Below are 19,953 nucleotides of genomic sequence, written 5' to 3' on the forward strand. Positions count from 1 at the left end.
CAGGCACCTGGCAGTTGGCTAGCTATTGGCTGAAGAGGCTAGCGTGATTGGGACACATGTCTGTCACACAGTAGGGCTCACCCAGGATGTTTTTACATTAGGTAAGTGGGCTTCAGGAACAGGAAGGCCTCCTGACGCCTAGACCCAGAAGTGGTACCCACCCACTCTGTCACATGCCACCAAAGCAGGTCACAGGCCAGCCGGGACTTGAGGGGTGGGGAAATAGATCTTCCTCTCGATGGGAAGAGCTGCAAAGCCACATTGTGAAGGGCCTGGCTATCAGGAGGGGTGCAGAAAGGGGCCGCTTTTTTGTCGCACATACGATGAGTACAGAAGCCATGGAAAAAGTGAGATGCCCCTGCTCATACTACCCAGAGAAGACACTAAAGCGATGAGATCAAGGACAAACAAGAGGGCTGTACTTGGTTTTCTGAAATAAAAATGCTTTTTGGGTTTCTTTTTCAGGGTAGGGCAATAACATTTGACTCCCGTATAATCCATTCATGAAATCGGCCACCCTCGTGTGCTGTCACTCTACCGGGCTTCCTACCTCTGCTTCTACAGGAACTAAGTTGAAAATAAGTATCTGTAGAAACCCGTGACTTTAAATGCACGAGAAGCACCAAGGCAGGATGTGGGGAAAACGGACACAACATAAACGTGTAGTGGACACATCCGGGAGCCTGTCCCCGGCTCACTAGCTCCCTCTCCCCTGACCACCGGGGTCAGTCATGGCTTCTGGTGGCCATGTTTTCCCTCTGCAACCCCTCCCTCCACATTCCTGATTGGACGACCAAAAGTTCTGTCATACTGGTGTATTATTTGCGGAATTAGCACGGGTAGCGTAACAGCAAATAAATGCAACAACAATGAAGAGAAGAACACCTAAGAGATAGAATTTCTATGAATTTATTAATGTCTTTAGTTGTGGAAAACACCAGAGAAAATACACTTATGAGACACTGTGCTTTGGGCTTCCCTCAAATTCAGATCCATTTGGCACACAAGCCACGATGATACCCTTGAGCCCACCACTCATCAATTTTATACATCATACTTTTCCCTAAAGCCAGAAATCAGACACTGTTCTCAAAAGAACCTGTGCCAATGATTTATTTTGTTAAGTTTATTTTTCTTTATTTTGATAGAGAGAGAGAGAGAGAGAATGGGAGAGAGAGAATCCCAAGTAGGTTCCGTGTTATCAGCACAGAGCTGGATGTGGCGTCTGATCTCACGAACGCAAGATCTCACGACCTGAGCCAAAATCAAGAGTCAGACGCTTAACTGAATGAGCCACCCAGGCGCCCCTAGGTCATTCATTTATTTCAAGTACAAGGCACTATGCCCTAAAGGAACAAATGTTTCCTTCTTTGTATACACAAAGTGACATCTGTGAAGCATGAATGCAAGTTAGGACCTGCCATTACTGGTGACAGAATTGATCGCAACAGTCTACAGAAGCCAGACAACGATGTTAGAGCTGTCCTCCCAGGTAGAGGGGGTAAGACCACCTGGAACCTGTGCCCCCAAACAAGCCTCATTTGCTGAGTAAGAAAAGTAATGGGAAGTGCAGGAGGCACCTGCCCAACCCCCCTGGAAAGTCATCTGAAGTGACGAACGTAGTCCAAATTAAAGATCCTAAAGGGGGCAGAAAACATATTCAAGTATCTCTACCTCTAGGTGTGACTAGCAGTTAGATTGCTTTTATTTTAAAGTTTGTTTATCTGTTTATTTTTGAGGGGGGGAGGGGAGGGGCAGAGAGAGAATCCCAGGCAGGCTCCACGCTCAGTGCAGAGCCCAACTCGGAGCTTGACCTCACAACCGTGAGACGATGACCTGAGCCAAAATCAAGAGTCAAATGCTTAACTGACTGAACCACCCAGGCGCCCCTAGATTGTTTCTATTTAAAAAAAAAAACCCACGGGGTATCTCCCTTAGGGCTAAGTATTTCTTGAATAAGCATAACATAAATTTAACGTTGCCTCTGGTTGCAACTTTGGGTCACCTCACTTCCCACCTCCCTCTCAGTGTGTCTTAGACTTGTGAGATTTCTTAACTCGTCCTTTTTTCCCAAAGCACTTCCGGCAGCCGAAGGCACAGCATTTGTACGTGATGAAGACAACGCCCAGCACAATGGCCAGGAGGAAGCCGATCACGTCCACAGAGTGGTACTGGTACCAGGTGAGATCGTGGGCTGCAGGGCGCAGGTGCGGGGCTCCCTTGTGCCTCATCACGAACTCTACCCAGAACACAGCCAGGTCCAGGGGCTCGATGGGGCGGTCCTTGTGCAGGCTGGACAGGCGCATGATGTTCTCCTTGTAGCTAAACACAAAGACAGTGACGTGAATTCTGGAACACCAACCATACTGACCATCCTCCCTCTAGGCTTGCTGTGGTTGGGAAGGCTCCCAGATTTTACAAACTTGGTAGAGGAAATGTGTTTCCATTATGGCCAAAAAGAACACACACACACACACACCATACATCTCACACACACACATACACACACACACACACACACACACTAACTGGTCTTTATCTCTGAAATAAAAAAAAAAAACAACGTAGAAAGAAAACAAGAAGCCAAAATTATAATATTAAATTATTTGAACCTAGCTTCCTGTTTTCTTCTCTTCTTTTTCATGATATTTTTGTAGGAAATTAGATGACTCTTTATAATAAGAGAAAGAAATAAAGGAAAAGGTCATGTCAGAAATTATGAGCAGTTTCCCTCTCACAGTTTTAAACAATCACATCTACTCAAAGTCAAAGCCATTTGTAAGTGCCCTCTCAAGGTGGTGGCATACTTTCCATTGGTGAAGCATCACACCGTCCAAGTGCTAACTGTAGCATGAGGCTGTGTCTATGCAGCCTGGGAAACAAAATGGATTTTTGTTTATTTTAGACAGCGTTGGTAGCTGAATCGGAACATCCACATCCAAACGGGGTTAGATGTTTCGACCCTTAGTGTGGATGCACTGCGAGAAGAAAGAGAAGGTAGGGGAGGAAAAAAGGAAAGGAAAGGGAGAAGAAAGAGAAAAACGGAAGACACTTTTATTCAGGAGTAATTATGATAATTGCCGCCTTTAAACAGGTCTGCCATTTTATTTGGATACATTATTGTATTGTGATAGCAATATTTGACCATAAGGCCTGTTAAACATCTTCTTTTGTATAAATCTTCTCTTAAACAAGATAGATTTTCTATAACTTTCATTCACTCATTATTTATTGAGCACCTGTTATGGCCTGGCTGCATCGTCTGATGTCTTTATTTTACGTCCCCGTGTAGAGTGTTGGGAACAGGGAGATTCACAATTAGGTAGCGAGAACTCACAAACAAATGCAGTTAGCTAAACTCTCAGGCTGATTGATGAACGTTTTTAAAAAATAAGAGAACTGGGGCACCTGGGTGGTGCAGTCGGTTAAGCGTCCGACTTCAGCCAGGTCACGATCTCACGGTCCGTGAGTTCGAGCCCCGCATCGGGCTCTGGGCTGATGGCTCAGAGCCTGGAGCCTGTTTCCGATTCTGTGTCTCCCTCTCTCTCTGCCCCTCCCCCGTTCATGCTCTGTCTCTCTCTGTCCCAAAAATAAATAAACGTTGAAAAAAAAATTAAAAAATAAAAAATAAAAAATAAAAAAAATAAGAGAACTTTTACCAAGTCATTTTTAGGTTCCAGATAGTCGTCTGTATCACGGAACAAAAGATCAAAATTGCATTACGAATGTGAACCTCAGGAACAAGTTTTGTCAGCACGTGGAGAGAAGTCGGGGTTCCGTGGCGCCGATGTGTGAGCAGCACATCCTGACCCCAACAAGCTGGGCGGCCGGAAGGCGCCATTCAGAAGAGAGGGATGGCACTCTGGGCATTTACCCCTGGGTTATGTGGGCTTTTCTTCTCCATCCATTGGCACCACACATGTGGGCACCCCACCTCTCCCCCATTTTTCCTTGCCCAGCCTCACTGTGTCACCCTGTGCAATGTCTCCTCCCATCTGAACACACTCCAGTTTTCCACATCTGTCCTTCTAACTGATGTCTTTTTCAAGATGAAGCAACTATGGGTGAAGACTCCACTCTCATGGAGACACACACATGCACACGCACTCATACATGCACATGCACACGCGCGCTGTTAATTGTTGGACGAAGTCCACCCTGGCTATCACTTCTTCCCACAAGGTTTTGACCAAGCTGTTACTAGTGAACTTGACATCAATACAATAAATTCCACGCAAAGACCATTTGATCTGATGGCTTTTGCCTCTTGAATTCTTTCAGAGCCATATTTGAATAAACTCACCTTTGCTTTATCACAAGCCTTTGGGATATCACATGACACCCCCCCCCCAGGTATAAATCCCCATGGACAAAATTTCTCACGGGTTTCAGTGCTAGGGAGAACTATGCTTCTAAGCTCTTTGTTTTTATCTTATGGACACTAGGTTCATTACGGAATATTTCTCTCTTTGTAGAATCTCATAGAGTAGACATCTACTTGGTGACAATATTTTTTAACAAATTGAAGTTTTAAGCCTACCAAGGGAAATAATATTTAAAATCAGTTTTGGGGCGGCTGGATGGCTCAGTTAAACGTCTGATTCTTGATCTTGATCTCAGCTCAGATCATGAGCTCTAAGTTTGTGAGATCAAGCCCCACATCATGCTCTGCACTGACAGCCTGCTTGGGATTCTCTCTCTCTACCCCTCCCCCACTCGTGCTCTCCCTCCCTTCCTCTCTCTCTCTCTCTCAAAATAAATAAATAAACTTAAAAAATTGAAAAAAAAACTCTTTAAAATCATTTCTTTTTTTTTTTAATTTTTTTTTTCAACATTTATTTATTTTTGGGACAGAGAGAGACAGAGCATGAATGGGGGAGGGGCAGAGAGAGAGGGAGACACAGAATCGGAAACAGGCTTCAGGCTCTGAGCCATCAGCCCAGAGCCTGACGCGGGGCTCGAACTCACGGACCGCGAGATCGTGACCTGGCTGAAGTCGGACGCTTAACCGACTGCGCCACCCAGGCGCCCCAAATCATTTCTATGAGAAGTTCTCTAGGAATTAAAGCATCCTTTAATGAAATGCATAATAATAATCCCAAAGTCATCTTACTTATTAATTAGGTTTTTATGTATTTGTTTTCACATTTGAATATTTATTGTGAATGTGATGGCCAAGATACAAGTAGTATTCCTCTGTACATTTTCTCTTACCTTTTGTCATTGATGACAGCTTTTAGGGCATTTGCTAAATCTTCAGAAGTCATTTCCAGGACGTTCAAGGTCAATCCAGCCCCCCGGGTCTCCATGCGCTTCGAGTTGTCCATCTGATCACCAAATAAGGGCAGCATCACCATGGGAACGCCGTTGCATATCCCCTCGTATATGCCATGGGAGCCAGAATGTGTGATGAAGGCACGAGCCTTCGGGTGACCTGAGAAGCAAAACAGGGAAGGATGCCAGCAGTCAGGTCACCGAGTTGCACGGTCTGACACCATCTATGCCCTGCAAGCATGCTAAGGACTCAGTGCCATCCACATGTGGCTTTTGCAGAAGTCTGCAGAGGAAAACGTGGGGTGAGATACCCCACGAGGTAAAAAGCAACGTGGAATACGTTGGCCATGATATGTTCCGGCTAAATAATCCTTTAGAACAGCCACACGCAAGCCACTTTCGTAATTGCACTTGGGTTTGACCTACACGCCAGAGCCCGCTCACATACCAAGCAGATCATTCTGGGGAAGCCACTTGACAAGTATTGTGTTCTTCGCAAGATTTGGTGGTGGAGTGCCAGTATACCGCCACAGGACCTTGCAGAGACAGGAACAGAGTTTAAAAACACAATGATTCCGAAACATCTGCCACAGACGCTAGAATGTAGAGTCCACTGAATGAACATAACCTTGGCAGGGGAGGGAGGTGTAGCAACTGGGAAGGCTCCTGGGGACTGGTAACAAGCTGTGAATTTGTGCAAATCCACCAAGCTGTACATTTATGACTTTTGCACATTTCTGCACTTCAGGGGAAAGTTTACTTAATAAAACGAGTGGGTGTAGAATTATAGGCGCAGCAATATAAGAAATGAATCCTGTGTCCTGACCAGCAGCTTTTTTTGTAGAAATACTCCTTATGTAACATGAAGAAACACTGTCCTGTTCATTTTGTCGATAAAATAAATTCTCCGTAATATGCTGTTGACTTTCTTAGAGAAAATGAGACCTCCAAGGAAAGCAGACCGCGGTTTAACAGAACAGTTGAGAGTGACACGGTAAAAAGACCTTTGGATTAGTAATCAGGAAATCGCAGGGAACCCCAAGCCTAAAGTCCAACTGATAGGATTAACTCCGATACTAGAAATCTGGGGTTCCAACTCTTGTGAAGATACAGATACAGAAGGTACAGAATTGTATGGCATGTTCTTACTGTCTGAGGTATTTTGCCCAAAGCATCAGCAATTTCCATAGCTTTCTCCTTGGGAATCTCTGAGACCATGGAGCCCAAAGAGAAAACCACAATTCCATGTTCTCCAGAAGCATTAACATAGGCTTCAAATTCCTAGAACCAGAAGAGAAATTTACAGTTAATTTTCTTCTCACGTTCTTTGGGAACTGCATCCATTCAGCTATGAATCCTATCTCTTCATGTTAAGAATACGTGTGTCTCTGTGTGTGTGTTAGAGACACAAAATATTAGTGCATGTTATAGACTTCCTTCCCCCGTTATTCCTTCCACAGGAGGAAGGCTTCTTGCTTATCTGGTTATCTTCTGGGTTCTTCTTTGAGATGTAGAATCCAGGTAGTGTGCTAATTTCCCAAAGGAAAAGCAATCAGAGGTAAGACCAGATCCACTTTCCAGGGGCTTCAAGCATCTGAGAGCATCTTGGGAGAAAGCAGGCTTTCAGGAAAGGGATTGATGGAGAGAGCAGCAGGCAGTGTGGAAGGAGGGAGGAAAGGTGGATGAGTGTCACAGAGAGGGGAGAGAACCGTTTAGCAGATTGGTGAAGGGAGACATTGGAAGAGAGGAAAGCTGCCCAAAGAGAATTTCAGAAAGCTTTCTGCAGACTCTAAAACTCCTGCACAGCCCCTTTAAGAAAATCCACAGTAAAGATGTATATTACTTTTCAAGGCTTCTGGAATATTCCTTTTATGTTGAAAGAACGAATGAGTCAAGGTACGAAGCCGCAAATAGTGTTGAGGATGAGGCTCACAATTAAGGAAAACCCTCAAATAGCCAAGACAACCTTTAACAATTCTTGCTTTCCCACAGCCAATACACGGGGGTGATTGGGGATCATATTCATGTCAACTCAGTGCTGAAATTTAACCAGTCAACCTGGCATTTCCCCACCTTTCCTGGAGAAGAGCTTTCTGAAGAATGGAAGTCAACTTTCCTGCCTTAGCAAGAACATACAGAAAGACACCTGAATCTCTCTTTGCTGGTTTCATAAAGTACTGTCAAAAGCGGAAAATCTCCCTAAGCGTGAAAGATACAAAAGCGGAAGAGAAAACCTTGCTAAGTGTGCATCAGGATCTGAGCCCCCTCTGTGGAGTTCAGAGAAGGTCAGGGGCATGTGAGAAAACCCTGAGTACCCAAGCCACCGGGGGGGAAGGATAAACAGGCAGTGAGTCTCAACCCACCCAGCACATGACCCCCCTGGAGTGTTCATGTCCCGTTCCAGAGATGCTTCCGTGTCCTGATTCCTTCGAGCAGTATATCCTTCGCCGCCATCCAAGGAAGATTGCAGCTGCAAGGCCGCTCCACTCCTCCAACCGTGACCGCCATCGGGCATTGCAGCCTTGGCTGTTAGGACAAAGCTCAAGACAAAGCAGTGGGGCTTGTTTCTGAAGAAACTTCTGGACCAGATGACCCAAGGAACAAGGAATGAAACGCAGAGAGGGGCTGTGTGACAAGCCCTCCACCTGGGCCTTGCGTGCAAGACCACGTCATTAGAAAATGGCGGGGTCTAAGTCAGCCTTTCCCATTGCGGATACTGCTCTATTGCGACGAAATCATCTTCTTTTTCGAGGAGCAACTTTTTTTAATGGAGTGAGTTTTGGTGTATTTGAACTGCGAGTGGTTTTCTAGTGAATAATGAACCTGACAACTACTGGAAGATGAACGATCTGTCGTTTCCGTGGATGAAGCAGGGGGATGGGATCTTAGAAGTGTCTGTGTGTATAAGAGTGAGAGACAGTGATGGTGGGGACCCCACTAGTAAGTGCAGATCACAGATTATGACCTATCGAGGCCCTACCCCTGAAGTAATAAGGAATCGACTTTAGAGACGGATGTCAAACAAAAGCTCTGAGAGGTAGCAACCAAAAATTAATCCAATCAGAATAGCAGTATTAGCTGCATTGAGTCATGAGTGGTGGCTGTGACCCCCGGAAGAGAGTAAGGAAGCCCCCAGACTCAACCCTCAGCGATAATCACAGCTCAGTCTGATCTGACCCCAACCTTCAAAGCCAACTCCAGAGTACTTGGTCATCAGGCAAAGTACATACACACTCAGGCATGCACACATGCATGTGCACACACACACACACACACACGCACACACACACAGCATGGCAACCCCACATAGAGGAAACAGAGCAAGGTGTGAGTATGGCAATTTCCCCCCAACTGTACGTTATCAATGATCTAATTAACTCCCTTAGAATCTCCCAAATGGTTTTCTATGTCTCCCAAGAATGCCACGGATATTGAGACTGTGTGATGCGGTAGGGTTTGCCCAGAACTGAGGGGTTTCCTGGGATATGACACTTTCAGTCCCGGACAGACCAGAACACTGGCCACCCCGGAGTGACACGTAGAAGACTTCTGACAGGCCTCAGCACACATGATTTTAAGGGACTTTTTTTCAAATTTGGTTCAGAGCATGGCCAGGAAAGCCCCAACATCTCCTCAGGGGTGAGCCTCCTGCCTGGTCCTCACCCCCATCCCATCCCAGCAGCTCTCTTCAAGGTTTCTAGCTCCTAGTGGCTGTGTCCTGGGCCTTCTCCATGGGGCTCATCTGAAAGGTTGGGGAGGCCAGCATCATCCTCCCCACTGCCATGCTGCATTTTTGGTTTGTGGCAAAGACCTCCTAAGGATGGCTTTTCTGAAGTCCTTCCTCCCCAGGATGCACTACATCCTTCTTTCCTGGGGAAAGATGGCTCCTCTCCAAGGACCTTTTGAGCTCTTTCTCCTGAGTGAAGGTACATGGCTTACCTCACTTCCCAGGACCTTCCCTCCTGCATGAAACCCATTCTTCCTCTAACTATGTCTACAAAGGGCCATATCTGGTTTCACCTCCTTGCACACTCCTCCACACCCACTCAGCACCCAGCCAGGTGTGATTACCGTAAAAAGGAATCCATAGGTCCGTAAACACCCAAAGTTAAATAGCAAGACTAAAGTTTAAATGTCACAGAAGTTCATCTACAGATCATGGAAGGGCAAACTGCAGAGCTGGTGTTGTCATGGGCAACGTCCACTCTCGGCAAGCTCTTCTGGGATTTAATAACGGTGAGGTCCACACCCTACTGGCAAAACTTCCCATGAACCTGGCCCTAACTCCACAAACTCTGGTATGGTCAAAGAGTGAGGCGGTGTGTTAACTGAAGATAATCCTGGATTCCTCCACCTCTTATCCCCTTTCAAAATGCACGAGGCCACCTCTGAAGTGAAAACACCTGCCCACCTCATTGAAGTCTTTAACAGAGATCCTAGCTTCTGCTGAGAGTTTAGTATTTTGAGTTCCAGGCCTTTATTAGATTTTCTCTTCCCAAATGGCTTCTGTTTCTCAAAACCCTTGGTAAACACTTGGCATGTTGGAAACCAGTTGGTTTATCACTACGCATGCAGAGCCACTGACAAAGACCACAAGCTTCCTTGCTCACCACTCTCTCTTCTCTCCACCTCTAAGTCTCTGTTCTCACCCACCTTCTCTTTGGGTGTTTTCCTCAGACCCAACATGTCTGGGTGGATATCATCTCTGAATCGCTGCTGTCCACAATGATGGTCTCTCACTCTGAGCGGGGAATGATATCTTGGAATTCTTCAGCTTCATTCCTTTGCTCTCAATGCTGTTCTACTATCTTTTGTCCATCAGGCATCCCACACATGTCTGATGCCAGGTGTGCTTTCCCTATGGAGTAGGGACTTCCCAGAGTCCCTATGGACTCTCCTTATCAACTAAATATTGCATCTTATCTTTATTCTTGAAGATCAGGACTTTGACCAAGAGCATTGGGACCATCACGATCTCTGCTAAAGGAATGGGAGCATGGAGTAAGATTCTTTAATTAACGAAGGGGATGTGGGGTGCCTGGGTGGCTCAGTTGGTTGAGCGTCCAACTCTTGATTCTGGTTCAGTTCATGATCTCAGGGTTGTGAGATCAAGCCCTACATCGGGCTCTGCACTAGCATGGAGCCTGCTTGGGATTTTCTCTTTCCCCTCCTCTCCCTCTGCCCCTCCCCCCACTTGCACTCCCTCTCTCTCTCTCTCTAAAATAAAAAATAAACAAAAGGGAAAAAAGAAAATGAATAGCAACTTGACAAACCAGCAAAAATCAGGAAAAGGAAAAATGACCACATAAAATAAAAATAAAGTAAATTGAGAAAGTTAGAATCCAATCTATCAATTTTTAAATGAACTGCAAACTGGCAAAATTCTCTCAACCAGGCTAAAAATATCAGCTCCATGTTATTTAAAAAGAAAAAAAAAGAAAGCTTGAAGACAAAGGGGTGCCAAAAAGACACTAGGGAAATAGCAAGATAGTGCAGGAGCAGTGATATTAATATCAAAAAAGTGGAATTTCAAATTAAAAATATTAAGTAGGACAAAGAGGGCTTCTGCCAGGTACAGTTTACAAAGACATTCTCACACTGAGGCTTGTTTGCACCAAACAAGGCAGCAACTAACACTTAGTCAACACAACTCACCACTTAGAGAAATTTACAGGGGAAAAAATATATGGAGGGGCGCCTGGGTGACTCAGTCGGATGAGTCTTGACTCTTGATTTCGGCTCAGGTCATGATCTCATCATGATCTCATGGTTCGTGACATTGAGTCCTGCATCAGGCTCTGGGCTGACAGTGCAGAGCCTGCTTGAGATTCTATCTCTCTCTACCCCTCCCTCCTCTGCCTCTCTTTCTCTCTCTCTCAAGATAAATAAACTTTAAAACATATATATATATATATATATATCAATAAATGATGCTAAAAACTATGATACTGAGAAAGACAGTTGATAAAATTCTGTAGCCACTCCTGTTAAACATCCTAAAGAAGAAAATCATTTAAATAAATAAAGGCTATTTGCCAAAGAACAATGGCAAACATAATACAAAATGATGAAATGAAAATCAATCTTCAGGGGGCACCTGGGTGACTCAGTCGGTTGTGTCTGACTCTTGGTTTCGGCTCAAGTCATGAGCTCACAATTCATGGGTTCGAGCCCCACATCAGGCTCCACGCTGATAGTGTGGAGCCTACTTGGAATTCTCTCTCTCTCGCCTCTCTCTCTGACCCTATCCTGCTTGCATTCTTGGTCCCTCACTCTCTCTCAAAATAAATAAACCTTAAAAGAAAAAAAAGAAAATCAATCTTCATTACAATCAGGAGCAAGAATCCTCGTGATTGCCAACATTATTCAATTATTTTGAAAGATTCTAGTGAATTCAATAAGACCAATATTTGAGGGGCACCTGGATGGCTCAGTCGGTTGAACGTCTGACTTCAGCTCAGGCCATGATCTCATGGTTTGTGGATTCAAGCCCCACATTGAGCTCCATGCTGACAGCTCAGAGCCTGGAGCCTGCTTTGGATTCTGTCTCCTTCTCTCTCTGCCCCTCTCCCTCTCACACTCTGTCTCTCTCTCTCTCTCAAAAATAAATAAACATTAAAAAAAATTTTTTTAAATAAGACCAATAGTTGGCATGGAATTTACAACAGAAGAAATCACATTTTCTTTATTGATGAAAGCCAGCCTACTGGTTTTTTAAATGACAGAATCAATATTTTGAGTTGGCTGAATTTTTATTTGGGGCTGAATAGTGAGTAGATAACCAGCTACAGGCAGAAATGGAAAAACTATCACATTCACAGTAATGACCAAAAAAAAAAAAAAAAGGGTAAAATACTTAAGAAAATCTGACCCAGAAAGGAACAGAAAAATATGAAGAAAACTACAAACGACTTGATCTTTGGTTAAGGTAATATTTGAAGTAGCACCAGGAAGAGCAAGACTCTGGAGTATAAATTTCCTTGCTAATATATATTAGGTGACAAACAGAATGACCTGCGGCCCATAGATACCATGAAACATGGAACGGTTTTAAAAACTAGATATAATATTTAGAACCAAAACGACATTCAGGACATACTGATAGGTGAGCAGTGGGGATATATTGTTACCTTATTCGTAAAATGAAGAACAAAAACTTACCTACAGGTACCTATATTTGTATGTAATTGTAGGAGTCCAGAAAACTGGTGGAGATCACTGCCTATCTGGTGACTAGTCCTCAGTTCACGCCCTTTGTTGGTTTTCATTCATTCCTTTAACAAACATTTGGTAAGCGCCTATTAGACTCTGATATTTACGCTGATATTTACACCAATCACGGGCAGACCTTTTGCCAAGTGTTAAGGATGCAGTGACGGGCAGAAGTGGTCCCCGCCCCCACATGTATGGAAGAGATGGTCAATAAACAATTATCTAAATGAAATGACTGCGGTATTTAATGGGCTATGAAGGAAATAGCACAGGACGCTATCTTGGAGAGAAGGACTCCCTGAGGAAGTGATAACGCAGCTCATCTGAAAAATAAGAAGACAGCTACCTCACAAACTCAGGCACAGCATCCCAGAAAGACAGACCGTCAAGTTCAAGGGTCCTGAACCGGGAAAGATTTTGGAATGTCCCAGGAGTAGAAAGAAGGCCAGTGTAACTGGGGACATTCCATGCAGGTTTATAAACAAACCCTTCTATTTCAAATGGAGTTTCTATTATGCATGCACATCTCCAAAGTTTTAAATTTCAAAGTAAATGTCAAACAATCATTTTCACTTGGATCCTATAGAATGATGCCAAAAATATTTCTCTTTAATTTCACTCTTAACTTGGCCATGCTGACTAGCTCTCTTTCCTTTGATCTATGATGTGCCCACTGGTTTGGTAATATTTCACCTTTTCCTATATATGAAAGAGAATTATGACTGGTTTTCTATTAACATGAGGTTTTGTCGTTTTGCTTTCTAAAAACTCAACACCATCTCCTTTCTTAAGCAGATAACCTCGTCAGGCACATACTTCTCCAACAGGCCTGCTGGTCTGTTGGGGTATCAGAATCTTATTGGTAGGAGTCACCAGATGTCGCTTCACATTATGGGGGAGGAATCAGAGCCTCACAGAGGTGATCTGGTCATGCGGCAACGGAGTGGAGGCATCCACACAGCACTGGAGTTCTCCCGCAGGGATCCTTCTGCTGTCTAGAGTTTCTCCTTGCCGTGACATTAACATGATCGTTTAAAATGTGAATCACAATGGAGTCACCCTGGAAATAAGATTCAGTGCTGTCTGAGGGTGAGTAGAGTCCCTTTAGTAGAAGCCAGACTCAGAATCTGCAAAGTGCCTAGGTTACCAATGGATCCTCAACCAATACTTGTGAAATAAATGAACGAATGCCCACTGAAATGTGACCTTCTTGGAGAATCCTTCCCAACCTCCCAACTGACAGAGACTCTCCTGCTATTCTCTATCACCTCCATTGAGATGTGGGAAGAAGATTGTGAATGCTATGTTTTTGCATCCCTCAAATCTCTATGGGAAAAAAATTAACTTAGCAGCATTGCAGAGGATGAGACTCAGGACCTTTCTGCCGAATGCCAGGATCGGACTGTCTCATGTTTACTTATTAGAAGACAGGGGACTGCAGGACCCGGCTTCCTAGCAGACTATCGAGTAACTGGAGCTTCAACACCAGAAACATAAAGGCAACTTGTGCCACCATGGTCCATAGATGTCAAAGAATTATTCTAGCAGTCTTGAACCTTGGGTGTCTAACCCAGTCAAGGGCAGGAAGGTGCATGCTGCAGATTTTTGTGCTCTGCAAGGATCCCCGAACTCACTGCTCTGTGCTTACGGCAATTAACCTTTGTTGCATCTACTTGATTTCTCTCCACTGGAGCCCAAAGTATGCTTTCTTAAAGTGTCTTATACAAAGAAATAACCCAGAAGATGATTCCCAAGACAGATACAAATTACGACCCCAGACCCGGGAGATTTGTACAGCAGAAACTAACGAAAGAGGGCATGTGACACTACCTCAGCGTGCTCATTCAGCATATGTCAGGGGCAAGTTCATCCATCCAAAGTACTTGCAAGGAGACAGGCTTGTAAAGCTCCCCCTCAAATACACACCTGGGACAGTGGCTTTTTGCTGGCGCAGTTGATCCCACCAATAAAAACCATGTTGGGCATGATGGGCCTGGAGTAATCCTTTACAAAGTCACTTTTGAAAAGCCAGACCGATGCGGAGCCCATAAGGTCCTGGACAGTCACATCTTTCTGAAGGACTTCCGAAGCAAGTGACGCATATGGGGAATAAACCACATTGCACAGGAAGCCCTCTGACGCAAGAATGAGCATGTTCTTCACCCGCTGTAGGAAAGTCATGTGATCTGAGTTAAGGGACAGAACCCTGGGCACATAGGATGGTGGGCTGGGGCAGAGGGTACCTTGAAAATCTAGGCCGCATGGCAGTGAGTGCAAGAAGAACACGACAGGCAGTGCCAGGCGCAGGGCCACGATGGGGCCACAAGGAAGGAAAGGGTCTGTCAACATGGCATCGAAGCCACTTTCCGCCAGGGAGGCCATCAGCTCCTCGTTGTACAGTAAGTGGGAGCAGGCAGACAAAAGCAGAGCAGAGTCCTTCTTGACCCTCTTGTATGTCTCGACCACACGCTGCAGGAAAGGCTTCTTCTCAAAAACCCCGAGCCCGAGACCAGTAAAAGACGCTTCCACGTCCTCCCTCCGGAATGGGACGGGGTAGCTCTTCAAGGTGTAAAACGCTCCTTCTTTAATGTACACGGAGGCCTCAGAAGCTATGACCACTATGTCGTGTCCCTGCTGGTGCAGCTGCTGGATGACCCCGAACAAGCTCAGCCAGTGGCTGCCGTCCACTGGGACCAACAACAGCTTCCCGCCCTGGGACAGAAGGGGACTCAGGGCACACAGCAGCAGGCTCAGCACAAGCGGACGTGGCCCCCGGGACCTCGCTGCCATGGTTCTCCTGTATCGGCTACCAAGCCTCTCACCTGCCAAAGGTTTGCCCTCCTCTACTTATATGTCGCAAGAACCAATCTACACTCAAAGTTAATGTTTGATTGTATCACATGACTGTCGCTGTCAGTCAGCTAAAGATCGTGCAACTAACGAGGGCTAAGAGCTTTTCTAGGTCTCTTTCCCCACCCCCCAAGTATTTTTATTTTGTATTTATTTACTTTCAAGTTCTTATTTTCATTCCAGTTAGCAAACCTACAGTGTAATTTCAGTTCAGTTCATTTCAGGTGTACAATACGGTGATTCAACACTTCCCTACATCACCGGGTGCTGATCAGGACAAGCGTACTAGGTTCCTCATTAGACAACAACCGTTTGACTGGCTGGAATTCTTTTCCAACCACTCAGGTCCCGTTCTTGAGGGGCCAGAGAAGGGAATGCAGCATCAACACCTTTGAATGGATTAGATGAGTATTTCCACGGACCAAGAGAGTGTCACCAGAGAGGGAGAAAAAGGCCATGGGGTGACAAATTAGACTTCCTTTTCAGGAATGAAATAGAAAGCAGAATATGTCTCTTTAGAAAGGAAAGAACACGGGGTAGCTGGGTGGCTCAGTCGGTTGAGCATCCGACTTCAACTCAGGTTGTGATCTCTCAGTTTGTGAGTTCGAGCCCCGCGTCAGGCTCTGTGCTGACAGCTCGGAGCCCACTTGGGATTCTCTGTCCCTCTCTCTCTCTTTCTCTGCCCCTCTCCCCCTTCTCTCTCTCTCAAAAATAAATAAGCGTTAAAAAAATAAAATGGAGGGGCGCCTGGGTGGCACAGTCGGTTAAGCGTCCGACTTCAGCCAGGTCGCGATCTCACAGTCCGTGAGTTCGAGCCCCGCGTCGGGCTCTGGGCTGATGGCTCAGAGCCTGGAGCCTGTTTCCGATTCTGTGTCTCCCTCTCTCTCTCTGCCCCTCCCCTGTTCATGCTCTGTCTCTCTCTGTCCCAAAAATAAATAAACGTTGAAAAAAAAAATTAAAAAAAAAAAAATAAAATGGAAAGGAAAGAACGAGACACTGCAAGCCTACTTTGGGCCCGTGGTAACCTTGAAGAACGTTCCCCACAGGTGACTCAGGGCTCTCTGCCCAATCACTGCCTCATTTTTTGATTCATTCACCCAGCAAAATACCTACTGAGTCCAGCGTGCACAGCGCTGGGCCTGGGGCTGGGTCTGGGGTACCAGCAGAGATGAGTCCAGATGAGTCCCCCACCTCCCCAGAACTCCGGTTCCACCGGAAGGGACAGACTGACGACGCAAACAGGTGAGCAGATGCATGAGAGGCACGCCAGGAAGGAAATGAACGCCGCTGGCTAGTGAATGGCAGGAAGGGAAAGCCACCTGAGTGTGCCACATACAGAAGGCCTTTCCAGGGCAGATCCGCGTTCCCTCAGAGAGGCAGTGAGAGAGCACTCTATCAGTCAGAAACGAAAATCGGTAAGTGAGCAAAAAGTAAGTGAAACCGTGCTTGTCACACAGCCCCAAGGCCCAAGGAAAGCAGATACTCTGAGAAATTCTGATGACCCCATTGAAGCAAAGGGGAAAGGTGAACAGAAACAGTAAGAATGTTTGTAAAGTGGTGTTTAGCACTTTACAACACATCTTATGTAATCCCCAGAAGTATCCCCTTAAAGCAGGTACTATTATTCCTATTTTACAAAGGAAGACACTGAGGCTCAGAGAGACAAGGTGATTTGCCAGAGTCCTGAATTTACTAAGCGGCAGACTGAGATCCGGGCCCCAAGTGTCAGAGCGTAGAGACCTTGCTCTTACCTACAGCTCCCCATGGCTTCTAGCAGTTCCCAGATATTACAGCCGGGTTCAAAATTTACAGCCAACTAGGAGTCAGAAGTAAAGCTGTGATTCCCAAGGTCATTACTCAATTGAAATAAATGGAGAGAAGGCAGAGGGCAGGATTTGGGGACCAAGTAGAATGTGCTCCCACAGCAACACCCAGCACTAGCTGGAGCCCCAAAAGATCAAGTGAAGGGTCAGAGAGCAAGTATAGGAGTCGCAAATAGAAATGCCCCTCCCTGGGGCACTTGGATGGTTCAGTTAGTTGAGCGTTGGACTTCAGCTCAATGATCTCACAATTTATGAGTTCAAGCTCCACATCGGGCTCCCCGCTGCCAATGCAGAGCCCACTTGGGATCCTCTGTCTCCCTTTCTCTCTCTCTGCCCCTCCCCCACTTGCTCGCTGGCTCTCTCTCAAAAATAAAATAAACATTTTTTAAAAACGCCCCTCTCTACGAAATGGCAAATCCAAGTGCAGACAGAACTGATCACCTTGCCCTTTCTTTTGGAGATCACTGCTGTTCTCTACAATCCCAGGATGAGAGCACAGACCCCAGCATTTTGACCATGGACGTCACTGGCCACCCATATTCAGGGACCTGTTAGAAGGTCATGGAGAAAATGCTAACTTTAAAGTTTTGATGTCCGGTGGGCATATTCACAGGGCCTCCCTCATTCTGGTACATAGAATAGGTACTCAAGATTTCCCTTCCCACCATCCTTCCTCCACAGACATCCAGTCTGGTACTTACTTGTATATAGGTGCACTCCTACACATGGGAGCTCCTAAGCTCCCCACCCACACCCACCACCCCAAGCACTTTCCATTCTCCAGGACTAAGATTCCGGGTGGGTAGCAAAGAGGTAGCAATGTTTTGGCTCCTTGGGTGTACCCCTATCTGCCATTCTGAAATTCACAATCCAATTTAAACATTAAGGGCAATCATTCTTCTGAACTCTCAGTGTCATAAGAGTTCATCTGTAGATTGCCCAGAGCAAAAGGGCTGTAAACCCACACAGTCACCACTGTGATGATTTTATGACTTTCCCTGCATCACTCAAAGCCTCAGAACTTTTTGAGGCCTCTGTTGCACCAGCATGGTTTGGGGCCATGACTCTACCCTTACAAGCAGGGTTTCGGCTTTGGAATCACTCACTCAGGTGGTTTTGCAGGCAGTAAATACTCAGTAAATGTTTTTTGTACAGAGGTGTCTTCCCTTCTTTCCTTCTCCTTTGCTCAAGGCCCCATATCCATGCAAGCAACTGCTGGATCCACTGTCTCAGAGATGCCATAGTCCTGTATCAGGGCCTCAGACCCCAAGGCTCCCAACCCCCGTCTACCCTCCATCAGCTGCCCCCTGCACTGCCCTATCCCACCACCATCCCTGAAACCTTGGTCAACAATCTCCTAGGACCCAGAATAAAATTCAGAGTCTTTGGGCTTGCCCTCAGAATTCACTGGAATGGACTTTGAGCTCACCTGTCCAAGCTCATTCCTCCTCTCCAGCCCTTTCACTAGACCCCTCCCTCTGCCCCTTTCCCTCCAGTCATTCTGGAGCACTTGACCTTTCCCAATCGTGCTTTTCCCACATTGCTTGGTTCACCCTAGACTCTACTCCAAATCTGCTTCCTAATACTGTTTATTCCTTGATTATAAAATGTCAAATCCACGATTATAGGATTGTATTCGGTCCCTCAAAGTGACCTAAAGTCAGCAGTTTGTTCTGGTGACATAAAGTCAGCAGTTTGTTCTGGTGACAGAGTGTGCCTTATTGGGTCTACTACCCTTTATGATGAAATATTACAGAGTTCATTGGTTAATCATTTTCCTATTAGAGCTTAGTGACCTTTATTGGTGTTGACTTACCATTTATTAAAGCAAAAAATGCAGTGTCAGAGAATAAGGAGAAAATAGAGAGAAGTCAGAGGTCCAAAAATGCCAAAAAGAAAATCACAGTCAAGGTAGAGCAGTTTTAGTGGAAATAATTACTGCACCCAAGTTGACCAGCACTGTAAACACAGCAGCAACTTTTTTTGTTAATGTTTATTATTGAGAGAGATAGACAGACAGAAACAGAGTGCAAGCCGGGGAGTGTTAGAGAGGGAGACACAGAATCTGAAGCAAGCTCCAGGCTCCAAGCTGTTAGCATAGAGCCCCATGTGGGGCTCAAAGTCACAAACCTTAAGATACGACCTGAGGTGAAGTCACACCTTTAACTGACTGAGCCACCCAGGCGTCCCTATTGCCAGCAAATTTTACTAGTTTTGATATACTAGACCAGGAGTTCTCAAACTGTGGGCCAAAGCCCCAAAGGAATACCCAAGAATTTTTTAGGGGAATTTTGCAAAGTCGAAACTATTTCCATAATACTATCTGGCTTTTTCACTCACATGATATGATCTCTTTTATGTACAGTGGAGTCTCTCTCTGGCCACATCACCTGTAGTATAGCAATAGATTGCCTGCAGAAGCAGAAGAATCCAGTTCTCTTCTTTTAAACCAGAGAGACACAAAAAATGTAACATGATGCCCTTCTTCAGTAATTGTTTTGTTTTGAAAAAGTTGCTTTCCCATAGAAATATGATTTATCTTAGCGTGTAATGGTTTTATTGCTATTAAATTGACTATCGAGGGGTTTTTTTAGTGCCTTAATTTCTAACGGTGTTAGTATTGATTGTTACAACCTATATAAACTAAAGCAAAAGGGTCCTGGGGCCAAAACACAGGAGAACTGCTGTCCTGGACAAACGATGTGGGTGACCTTCAGCACAGGGTCAGACTAAACGCACCGCCATCAGTCTACGCCCACCGGGCGAAGCGGGGGGGGGGGGGGGGGGGGGGGGG

General features: G+C 45.5%; 1 protein-coding gene across 2 annotated transcripts in view; it reads right to left on the reverse strand.

Annotated features, from left to right (window-relative positions):
- Nucleotides 1-893: 893 nt before the first annotated feature.
- The window catches only part of LOC121014397 (UDP-glucuronosyltransferase 1A1-like), a 26,826-nt gene continuing 7,766 nt past the window's right edge, over nucleotides 894-19,953 (reverse strand). Inside the window, exons 1-5 of one of the 2 annotated variants that reach the window (XM_040450623.1) lie at nucleotides 14,413-15,316; nucleotides 6,424-6,555; nucleotides 5,723-5,810; nucleotides 5,215-5,434; nucleotides 894-2,322 (exon numbers count right to left, since the gene is read on the reverse strand). In XM_040450623.1, coding sequence (XP_040306557.1) covers nucleotides 2,025-2,322; nucleotides 5,215-5,434; nucleotides 5,723-5,810; nucleotides 6,424-6,555; nucleotides 14,413-15,276 — 1,602 coding nt within the window. In that variant the 5' untranslated portion in view covers nucleotides 15,277-15,316 and the 3' untranslated portion in view covers nucleotides 894-2,024. Of the gene's footprint in view, nucleotides 2,323-5,214; nucleotides 5,435-5,722; nucleotides 5,811-6,423; nucleotides 6,556-14,412; nucleotides 15,317-19,953 lie in introns of those variants that run through there. The other variant, XM_040450622.1, reaches the window with a different exon arrangement.

The sequence above is a fragment of the Herpailurus yagouaroundi genome, unplaced genomic scaffold, assembly GCF_014898765.1.
Source record: "Herpailurus yagouaroundi ecotype Mexico unplaced genomic scaffold, PumYag 202, whole genome shotgun sequence".
Taxonomy (NCBI): Eukaryota; Metazoa; Chordata; class Mammalia; order Carnivora; family Felidae; genus Herpailurus; species Herpailurus yagouaroundi.